Here is a 12132-nt window from a genome sequence, read left to right as displayed (position 1 = left end):
AAAAAAAAAAATATATATTTTTTAAATATAGTCTTATAACTAATAAGATGAGTTTGTAGCAAGAATAGTTATTGAACACATGTATAGTTCTTATGTTGTGATTTGGGATTGTTCATACAACATTGACTATGGGCTCTTTTGGTTAATGATGTACGAGGCTGTACCCTTTTTGGTTGACTGAGGGGTTGTATACACCTTGTATCTCCCAATGTTCATATCCCAGTTTGTGGTCTGTAGCACACACTGTTCATGCGTGTACGTGACATTGTGTAATGCTCCCTTCTATTTAGGTTCTGTTCATACAACACTGAGTTGGACAGATGACTGTTCATACCGTTAAAGCTTATTTTAATTTCATATGTATGCTAATCGCTTGGTAGCCATATATTTGCCATTTGAAGACACGATTAAAACCACATCTCTACAGTGTTTCTTAGGATAGATCGTTTCTATTGGTCTGACCTCCTGCTCCGTGCTGTCTGCTGTTCTGCTATTGCGTTGAGTTATTCTATTCCTTTTAGAGGAATGATTTATAATGTGTGTGATTTACTGACTCTGTGGTCACTGATTGTAGTGGTACTTTTGATGTGTTCTGTTTTTGTTTCTTTATTTCTTTGATTGTCTATGGCGGTGATATACAGAATTACATATTTCCTGCGAAAGCATATCTGTTTCTCCTTTAGAGCTCTACAGAATTATTTCAGTAATTCAACATAATGGTAAATTGGGGGAGTGGGGGCTGGCTGGTGCCCATCACTGTCTATAGCAAATCCACTCCGGAATACGTTGCTAATGATTAGGGGGTGTACAAAGACGCATGAGACTAATATTGAGTACTAGGGTATTGCATGGCGTCAGAGATACCTGTACGTGTGTTAATACAGTCTTGGATACTTATTGAGATTGCAGCAATGATGTGGTTCTATGCTTCTCTCCAGTGGCTTAGCCAGGGCAGTCCGGATGTGTGTTGAGAATGACGAGGTGCAGACATTAGACATGCACAAACATTCAGGCTGAGATTTCATAGAGGAAGAGTTTGTTGTACATATGATCTCACACATGTACACGTTTAGTAATCCTGGCTGATTACCTACTGGGGTAAATATCTGTATCTACCTGTCCTTAGGCAACTAATACAAATGAAGTCTGCTTGGTTAAGTAAAGTAACAGGAAACTTTTTCTGGGTAAAGTGTCTGATTAGGAAACCTGGTCTGACCATTTAGGAGGGAAACGAGCAGAAGAGCTGACTCTTCCTGCTGAGCTTTATACCCGCAGGAACTGACTGTCTCTATAGTGTAAGAATGTGGCGGTGTGATGTTTGTAGCTTGCTGTGTGGCTACACACTGTGCCTGCTGGGTCTTCACTCTTTTTAGTGCTGATTTTCAAAGTGTTAAAATCTTCTAACCTTAGTTTATTTTCTCAGGGCAGTATAGTTACTGATTTGTATATTGTAGTGTTTTATTTGTCTTGGAAGCCCCAGTAATGAAGTTTTGTATAATGGTTAGATAATGTGCACCATTTATCAGTTCGTTGTGTGTAGCACAGTATGTTACTTTGTCTCCTGCCTTTTCTCAATCTGGAGCCGGATTCCCTTGGTGTACTTTTATGGTTCTGTTCTTGCATTCATAGTAACTATATCTTCGGGATATCTGGTTTCCTAGGCATTAGAGCCAGTGGATGCTGGGGTTATATGTTGCAGTGTAGAGAGTTTGTGTTATCTCCTGAGACTTGTCGTCACCGTTGGGCAGACATGGTGTCACTGGGAGGATGAGCACACAGCTGTGTGTATGGAGGCCTCAGACAGTGCTCAGGTATACATGTGTGTCATGGATAGTCTGCTACACCCCCTCACAGTCTCTATCACTGGCTGATTGTGATAACAGGTCCAGGATTATGATCTGCCTCCTGGTTGGCTACTGTAACCAACAGATTATCACACATGAAACACAATGCCGGCACTGTTTCTGTTACCATTAGGCTACAATTATTTCCCTTTCACTCCTAAAATCAAATATCATTAGCTCTTAATATAGCGCCACTAAATCCGCAGCGCTGTACAGAGAACTCACTCACATCAGTCCCTGCCCCATTGCATCTTACAGTCTAAATTCCCTAACATACACATAGACCGAGAGAGAATAAGTTTAATTTAATTGCAGCCAATGAACCTACCAGTATGTTTTTTTGGATTGTGGGAGCAAACTGGAGCACCCAGAGGAAACCCACACAAATACAGGGAGAGCATACAAACTCCACACAGATAAGGCCATGGTCAGGAATCGAACTCATAACCCCAGTGATGTGAGGCAGAAGTGCTAACCACTAAGCCACCGTGCTGTCTATATATAACAAATATAGTTGGTCTTTAAAGTTACTAATAATTGAAAGCAAACAGTCTATGAAACTTTCCTCCTGCCAGAAATAGAACAGGAAGTGAGTGCAACAGAAATATGTCTCCCAGAAGCTTGTACATGTGTCTAAAATACATCACAATATGCTTACACATACAAGAATGGTATGTGTATCTACATGTGTGCTTTCATTTATTTGTGTTCGTGTTTTAGTTTACATTTCTTGCATTGCTACCAGTCCAGAGTATTAGAAATCTTGGGCACCCATCTTTAGCTTAGTATTGACGTTTGACCTCCAGCATAGCAGTCTCTACCAGCAGCGTTGAACAAGCGATGTTTGTAAACTGATTAGTGAGCTCTGACTGCCTGGAGGTCTTTGTTAGGTTGGAGGTTCAAGCATAGATGTTCAGGTAACAGATGTCCCATTAGAAGACCAATAACTTTCTGCTATTTGGGAACATGTTATGGGGATATGTTATACAGTTGGACATCTACATTTAATTCTTGCATGTAAAAGTAGATTAGATGACATGTTCATTTCCCGTGCTCCTGGAGGAAGCAGATTTCCCTTGCGCTCACTTCTTGCTCGGCATTAATGCTGGATCACCAGTTTCCGCTTCTGAGTCTGCGAATGAACCTCACGTACCTTTGCAAACTCTTTAATTTCACCTTATTTATTTCACTTTATGCCTCCAGCAGCTCAGAGCAGTGATTAATTCATGTTTTAGTGAAGCTGTCACTCCTAATCTGCATTTTATGTAAAAACTAATAAAACAAATCCTTATTTTGCAATTTAAACCTTATTGAGTCTAATTCACTGGCACTGCAAGTTTATTGTTCCCCTGCAGCTTGACGTGCTTCCAATTGTAATTGTGTTGACCCTTTATTGCAGTAAATCTCCCCAGCGCTTATCAAAGAAGGAAAGATAAGGCTACTATTCAGAGCTTCATTAAATATCTCATTTGTATTAGGCAGGCCGAGTGTTGGAACGGGAATCGTCTTAGCAGACACTGTGACCTCCTCTGCTCATGGTCTCATGGGCTTGGAATGTCTTGTTTTCCTTCCCCATTCCCTCCCCAATTTGTCTCTGGCACACAGCCAGGCCCCGACTGTCATATGATGTATAGTATGTTTCCTAGACTTCAAAGCCATAGTTACCAAGCGTCTTGTTAGGTTGTCTTTTCCCCCCATAACAGCTGAAATTAGATTTATCTTGGAAGCTGCTCTTAAATTTATTGCAGCAGTTCCCGAAGGGTTAATCTATAGTCACTTTAATGAATCCGTGTTTCTCCCAAGTATTGCAGTAGAACGCACAGATACTTTGTTCTGTTTACATGGAGGGACCCTGCTGCTGTTACTGTGGGTATAGCACTGTTCATTTCATTGTTTCAGTGGCAGTTAAAGTGAACCAAAGAAACGCCTTCACTTTTATACTCAGTGTTTTGTTTGTTCAAATCCGTTACAAACGTTTTAAGACAAATGAGCCGGTTGTGCCTGGATCTATTGCCATGAAAAGAAGATGCACGATTTGTTGCTGGAGATTAAGAAAGTTTAAATAAAGGTATTACAATTGGCATTCAGTTGTTGTGTATAAGTCTCTAATATCAATAAGCCACATCCCATAGGCACAGTTCACAGAAAGGACCTGCTGTCAGTATGTAGCTCTGGTGGGATGAACCTGGATATTCTGTCTGCCCTTATGCTTTCCATTGGGTCCCAGCTATCAGGTGTTATTAGCAGTTGATGCTCTTTCAAGAAGTGACTGTCTGTCTGTAATTTAACCTACAAGTTTGTACTCGTACTTTCAGTTGTAGCATTATAGGATCTTTCTTTGATCTCACCAGAAGTGTTCCCTTAGGGATCAGCGTACTGAGCAGTACAAGTTAGCACAGTTAAGGGCCAGTGATGAGGACCTATTTTGCAGCTTTGTTCCCAGTTTATAGGGAAAGTCACATAATCCTTGCATTGTGGCAGTAGGCCCAGAACGGTTGTGTTCTCAAGAATTGGACATAGTATTTCTGTTGTCACGTTTTCCTGCAACAGTCTGGTGATGACCCTGTTCTTTTTCGTGGTGTCTCTAATGGCTCCTGTATCCTCTATTCCACTGCTCATATCATGACACTGATCCTGTCATATGCAGCGCTCTTCTCACTAACTTAGTCACACGAGGTCACGCCTCCCACAAGATTAGCCCACTCATCTCATGCTGAGTATTCCAAAGTGATTGGCTACAGTTGGTTGTATCACCGAACGCTTTACACTCTCAGTGTAAAGCGTTCAGATAATCAGGAAATTAATATTGGTTGGGACAAGGTGCTCAAACCATACTTGCCTATACTCCCAGAATCCTCTCCTGCATCTCCCCTTGTAAAAAGGGCTTGGCCTTGTTGACGTAAATCGCATTGTCACGCCCCCTGCACTTGCCCTTTGGAGGGCAGGTCCAGACAGTTGACAAGTATGGTTCAGACCTTCGTCAAATGTACTTTAATAATGAATCAGTAGGGTATTAGAGCTCGTTGCCCTTGGTAGTACCTGGTGTAACTGCAGCAACACTGTTCCAATATTCAGTTCTAGTGTTGTGCCTGTATTGTCAGTTAGGAAAAAGCTTGTGTATCCTGATGTCCTTAAATACAGTATACTTCTAGTGTTTATAAACCAGAGTCGGGATTGCAATTTTTAAGATTTTACAAAGAAAAACAATTTGTTAGCTAGTGTAACTGGGAGAGAATAGTGGATCACTATTTCACAGGCTGTATGTAATCACCCTGTGGGAGAGAGTATTTAGAGGGAGAAGGAAGAGTAAACATGTCATTTGTCTGAATGGTCTCCTTCCAACAGACATCATATGTAAAGTAAAACACTTTTCTCACCATTAAATTGTTTTGTGCAGAGTCTCCATCCGGACAGGAAGTTGCCCTTTCAGATATAAAAATAATATTAATGTAGAAAAAAGTTGCGTTGTGTGTCAGCCATCGTTCTCTGACGAGAAGTGTCTACAGAGAAATAAGAGTTTAGTGGAGCCATTTGCAGTGGGGATGTTTGATTGTCTCTGACAGGTGCAGTCTTACAGCACAAACGCCGGTGCCACCGGCAGCTGTGAATTATGGTTTCACTTTTGTGGGTGACAGTTTTGCTTAAGCTGTACGTGATGCAGATTTGATTACTTACAACTGAAAACAAGAGACAGGTCTCGGTGTCAAAGGATTGCCCTGCTCTCCTGTTATGTCCTGTCCTTCCCATCATCGCTGTAACAAAATCTCTGCAAATTTACTGCGTTTTTCTGTCTTTTTAAATAAATTATGCTCTGCCAAATGTGTTTTCCTGAGGTAACTTTGTTTGGAATGCCATTAATTTACAGGCAGACAACGATGTTCATCACCATATGTTAATAATTTCTGGTTAAGGTCTAATTTTTTTCCCTGTCAGAATTGTTTTAATAGGCTATAGTTATCTACAAGTTGTCTGAAATATGACTGAAAGAAAGCAGTTCTTTCATACAGTGTTTATCTGAATTGATAAATTCCATTACGTGTATGTAAAGTGCGTATTTAGTATAACTTCTGTTATGAGATAGATATATATATAGATATATATATATATATATATATATATATATATATATATATAGATAGATAGATATATATATAGATATATATATATATATATATATATATATATATATATATATATATATATATATATAGATATATATATATATAGATATATATATATATATATAGTAAGTGCCATTTCATTTCCAGGATTTACTGACACTAAAATATACAGTCAAAATGTTTATTATGCACTGGCTTTCTGTATTTTTGTTTTGGTGTTAGAAGTGTTTATGCATATAGTACAGAACACAAGAAACACATTTTGCAAATCATGTATAGTGGAGTGAGGATGTCTCGTTACTGCATTATGAATATACAATGTGTGTAAGAAAGTGCACAACTCCTAATTAACAATTGAGAGTGAAGCAGTTAAAAAAAAATCTAAAAAAAAAATCAATAAAAACAAAAACTTGTAAGTAAATTTGACTATGATCAGAGGCATTGTCTTTGTACTATTTATTTTTTGCTTAAGGGTGTTGAAATATGACAGGCGCACCACAGGAGGTATACCACAAAGTGGCAGAGAAAGTTGCCCATTAAGCAGAGCTGTCAGTGCGAATTATTTTGGTAGAGGGTGAAAAGTTCTAGCTCATTTGGTACTCAGCCGGGTGCAGGCCTCAGGCATGTTGTTATTGTTCCCCCATGCTGCTAAATGGACGGTCAGCGCTGATATCCCTTCTTTTCCGATACTACAGCTAGAGTCACCTGGGAGCCCTTCGGGGCCTGAATTGCCTGTTGAGACAATGCTGGACGACAGGGAACGAAGGATTTCCCATTCTCTCTACAGCGGCATAGAGGGGTTTGACGAATCGCCCACAAGGAACGCCACATTAAGTAGGATAATGGGTGAGTCAAGTAGACTCTACTAATCATGTCAAGTTTTTGTCTCTTTCGCTGTTCATTGAGGAGTGATTAATGTATTATTTACAATAGCGACAGCCAGCACAATATGTCCAGAAACCAATTCAAGAGGAGGAGGAATTGTACAGGGTATCTAATGTCTAACTTGAGTGACATAGTGTTTTCACCAGTGAGAGATGTGAAGTGGGCACAATGTCTAACGCTGGGGACTGGTCTTTATCCGAATATTTTTATCTTCCACTCTTCATGGGGTTGTTACATCAGAGGGTGTTGATTAGACGGGGTCTGCACTATGTACAATAAACCTATGCATGCAGAATGTTAAACATGTGGTATGTAAAAAGCAACTTACACTACAATTACCAGTTTTACATAAATGTAGATGAATTGTGAACACTGAACACAGCAACATCAACAAATGAACAGATAGTGCGTCTACTAGGAGACCTAGAAGATTTCTTGAAGACAGCGGTTGGTAAACGGAGGTTTGAAAAGAATGACCGTGACCTTAAAAGACTTAACTACAGAGAGAGGGGTGTTTTGTTTGTTTTAAAACTAGTGGTGGGAAATAAGGAAAATATTTTATACAGTGAAAATTCTATAATCTATTTTAAAAAAAAAATAGAAGCTGTTCCCAATTATTTGTGTCTGTAATCATCAATAATTCTGCTGTATTATCTCTCAACTAAATTGCTTTTCAAAGGAAAACATTTCATCATCAATTTTACGGCTTCATCTCACATTAGACTTTCATTCCATCCAAACCTTAGACCTTCTGACTTTAGAACTGTAGCTGAACCTTTTGCCTCTAAGTAAATAGCATTTCATTATCCCGATCCTTCTCATTTGCCTGTATAACACATCTTACAAGGAACAGTGCTGGTGTACGTGAACATTTCAGGCTGCAGAATGGGTCATTTGAGTGCTATCCACGGCTTGCTTGGGTTTTCTATTTTTCAGTGCATTAGCTCTGAAACTGTATAGATAATTTTCTGCATCCTTTGTTAGCATGCAGCACCATGCTGGTTCCATCGTCCCCTGTGGCCAATGATGTTATTAGCGCTTGCTCTGCAGCAATCCAGTTTTCCCTCACCAGACCCAGTTAATAAAGACTTGTCTTGCCACGGGAGAACTTGGATTTACCGACCAGCTCATCATGGGATTAGTTTGGAAGGATTTTCAAATTTAAACCACAATGAGCTGTTTGATTAAAATTGCTCCTGACATTAAAACACTTTTTTTTTTTTTTTTTCATTGGCAAGTTAATATTTTTTTCCTCGAATACAAAGATGTAAGCGGCGCTATTAGATCATTTAAATTCCAATGTTTCTAATGAGCTCATTAAGGTTGTAATTAAGAAAAATAATTATTTTTTTGTGGTGTTCCTACAAGTTGCCCTTTATGTTGGTAAACATTACATACTATTTTAGAATGTGACAGGATTGTTGACATCCTTATCTGATTAAATGAGTTTTTATTGGTAATAATTTTCTGCTAATCTCTGTGAGAGAACCCCTTTTAGCATCCTCTCACTGTGCTATTCTTGTTCAGGGTTATCACAATTGATTTAACATAAAGAATAACCTTGTGAATGTTTGACTAAACTATTTGACTGGATTGATTGGCAGTTGTGTTTCATTGGTAAACACATATTTAATAAAAAAATAACCTCAAAGAACACCCTTCAGCGTTCAATTTCCTGCGCTGTTTTTTTAACTTTGTGTACTCTGAGCCGGTAAAGGTAAACATCCAACCTTCTCTTTGATTAGTGGAATCCATAGTAGCGATTGATGAGCACCTGTCGTCTGCACCTAGTGTAGGCAGCCATTTTGTCGACTGAGCAAGTATCCATGGTGATCCAGCCTCCGCATTCTCTAGGAAGCTTTACCTCATGAATATTGAAGTCTTGAAGCGGTTTCGCCTACAAATGGCTGCTTACACTGGTGACTGTTTCTCTTAAATAATCCATACGATTCATACATTTACAAGATTACAGTTCAATTGCTGGAAATATTTTATTTTAGCCGAAATTGTAAACTGTATCCTGAATGCAGGACGTCCATATTGGTTTACCTCTTATAACTATGTTTTCACTTTTCTGGCTGGACTGCCCCACTATTGGGCCCCATTCAGGCTTTCAAGGGCCACACAAAGTCCGTGCTGTACCTTCAGTGAAGAATTATTAGATCACAGCACCAGTTAATGGTTTTCAAGTAGCCAAAATAAAAGGTTAACCTGTGGATGGGTAAACAAAGCTGGTGTGAAGACGTTCTGTCACAGAATAACTCACTACAGATACCTGAGTAATATTACAGTCACAGCTAGGAGGAGTGAAGGGAATTTGGTCAGTTCACAAGGGCTTCATGCTTTTCACAGACAGCTTGAACCACTGAGCTGCGCTCTGATTTGATTACTGTACGGTGAGGTATTTAGTTGTATTAGGTGGGTGAAAGAATAAGAGTTAGGGAGAATGATGTTAAAATTGGAAACGTGCAACAAAATTCAGTATATGTACATGACCTCAGGAGGTTTGAATGCAATTAAAGGCATACATGATGACTGCATGGGTGTATTCCTAAGGCCACATTTTTTATGTTCCAGAATAAAGCAATATATATTCTAATTTTCACCAATAAATTAATTCATCCTAGATAAGTGCCCATTTACACAATGATATTTTCAAACCCACACCATTGACACAATACAACTTCAGGGCTAGATTTTTATGTCTCCAGGCACAGGGCCAAACTTTACGTTTATAATGACCCTGGGGGCCACTGATCTCTCCTGTTTCTCAAGATCCATATCAATTAGTAACCGTTTATTTTAGCAAAGCCGGTTTTTACGTAACCTTGCCATTAGTACGCACTGGTTTTCCTTTCTTCTTTAAAAGATGACTCGAGAACATTACTTGGAGTGTCAAGGGGGTATAAAAATGTAATGAAGCAATCAAAATAAATTAGACGATTGTTTCTTTTTCCATTATTGGTAATCTGCTTGCAGACAAAAAAAAAGCACCAGGAAGGGAATTCACTGCTCAGGCAAGACCAAAGCACATTTGTTGACAATAGTTTTGAATGGAAAACCACAATGCTGACATTAATGTAGAGACTTGACATAAAACAAGTAATGATCAGCATGTAGTACATTATATTCTCCTTCAGGGGAGCAGAAACATTAGGATCCTATTGTTAGATTGTCTCCTTTCGTTATTATTAGTTTGTCAAATGTTATATGTTTTATTCTATGAAACTAATTCGGTATTCCGCTGCCACTCCTCTTAGCTAGAGCCAACGCCGTGCACAGAGGTAGGAAATCTGCAGCTCTCAAGTTGTTGTGGAACTATAAGTTCCAGCATGCCCTGACTGCCTACTGCTGAAACTTGTAGTTCCACAACAGCTGGAGAGCCACAGGTTGCCCTAAACCTTCTGGTTTGTATATGGCTAGATCAGTGTTGGCTAACCTGTGACACTCCAGGTGCTGTGAAACTACAAGTCCCTGCATGCTTTGCCAATATTTAGCAGCTTATTGCTTGAAGGTTATGCTGGGACTTGTAGCTTTCGCAATACCTGGAGTGTCGCAGGTTAGCCAACACTGGGTTAGATGTACCCACTTCCCAGTAAGCAAAATCCATTGAGCTTTCACACACTGAATAAATACAAACAGCAATGTACTAATAGCATGTAGGAAACATTGCAGTTCATAGGGAGGGAGAAAGAAAACTGTCTGCTGTAAGTGCCTGGTCACCATTTATGTCTGTTGCTTAATGCGGTGTCTGCTTTGTGCAGGTAAATATCAGCTTTCCCCTACGGTGAACATGCCCCAAGATGACACTGTGATTATTGAAGATGACCGAGCCCCAGCGCTGCCTTCCCAGCTCTCTGACCAATCATCTTCCAGCTCTCATGACGATGTAGGGTGCATAACTGACTCTGCTGGAGCCTGGTCGAAAACGGTGACCAGTGAATCTACAGAAAGGTAAGGCTTGGCTTCAGAAGACAATGCAGTGGTGTTCTATCATGAAATGATAAACTATCTCTTACTGGTGGCAAAACTCATAAGCAAACTGGTTCCTTTCTCGTAAACACTCTATGCTTCAGTGCAGAGACATAATCACCCTTGCAAAAAAATCTAATATTTTGTTAGTCATGTGCTGAACAATGGCCCCATGCTTAACGAACTAGTAGTTACAGATGATAGCGCTTGTAGTGTTGACACCAACTAATAGATACGGTAGATATTTTGTCTACGGACCTCAGTTTATTTTACAGGTTTGCACAGCTTTCAAAACTTAATGATGCCCAAAGAGATGATCATCAACACGAGTTTGATAATAATTAGACAGTCTGAAGACTGTAGTCATCCCTGTGTAATTGAGGAATTACACATTAATTTGCAAGCCTAGTAATTATGTACATCAGTAGGCAAAATAAACCTCTGTGGAACCACCTCCTAAGGCTGTAGTGATAATTAACACAAGCAATAAGAATTATTCTATGCTGCTTCTGAAGTTGGACCTCCTCCTGAGTGTCGGTAAGATTGCAGCGGAATGAGAGGTGGTGGTGGACCTTTCCTCTACGGGTCCTCTGGGCTTCTCCAAGCATGTGTTATGGTGGACAGGTATTTCTGAGGTCCGGGTGTCCAGCATCTTAGCAGATTGCCAGCATACCTAGAGTTGGGTGTTTGAATTAGAAATAAAATATAATTTATAATTGGGTACTTGTAAAAATATACGTATTAAAATGTAATTTAGTAAGCTAATTTGAAGTATTTAGAAATGATCGTGGTAATCTTTTTTCATCATCAAACGATAGCTTAGATGCAATGTTTTAGTGTTGCTGGGTCTTGTAGTTCCTCAAATGCTTGCGAGTCATGGGTTTCTTAAGTCTTCTCTTGCATTTTAGCAAATTCCTCATTTGCTGGTACTTGTAGTTCTACAGCAGCTAGTGTTAAAGCCAAAGTCTACGTTGGCTTGGTTGATATGTGCTGTTGAAGTAGAACACACATTTTGGGGTATCATTAAGCATTTCTATACCTGACTTAGGCAACCAGTGGCTCTTCAGCTTTTGTGGAACTACATGTCCAAGCACTTTAGCAAACCTCCAAAGGTTGCTGGAACAGGTTTAGGCAATCTGTGGTTCTCTGACTTGTAGAACTAGAAATCCCAGCAAGTCATATCAGCTATAGGCCATTTTGCTAGCCAAACCTTGCTGTGACTTGTAGTTCCAAAACAGTTGGATGGCCACAATCTGCCTAAAACTGTAGAGCGATCGGATCAGTGAACAATTTGCCCACATGCATAGGAG

General features: G+C 39.6%; 1 protein-coding gene across 6 annotated transcripts in view; it reads left to right on the top strand.

Moving 5' to 3' along the window:
- Positions 1 to 12132, top strand: part of PARD3 (par-3 family cell polarity regulator) — a 404695-nt gene that overhangs the window by 222774 nt on the left and 169789 nt on the right. For all 6 annotated transcript variants that reach the window (XM_075212058.1, XM_075212055.1, XM_075212053.1 and 3 more), the window contains 2 exons: positions 6661 to 6811; positions 10615 to 10804. In XM_075212058.1, coding sequence (XP_075068159.1) covers positions 6661 to 6811; positions 10615 to 10804 — 341 coding nt within the window. The remainder of the gene's footprint in view (positions 1 to 6660; positions 6812 to 10614; positions 10805 to 12132) is intronic.

Source organism: Mixophyes fleayi, chromosome 5 (genome assembly GCF_038048845.1).
Source record: "Mixophyes fleayi isolate aMixFle1 chromosome 5, aMixFle1.hap1, whole genome shotgun sequence".
NCBI classification, from domain to species: Eukaryota; Metazoa; Chordata; class Amphibia; order Anura; family Limnodynastidae; genus Mixophyes; species Mixophyes fleayi.
The sequence above is the reverse complement of the archived record's forward strand: the minus strand, read 5'-3'. Positions and strand labels throughout refer to the sequence as shown.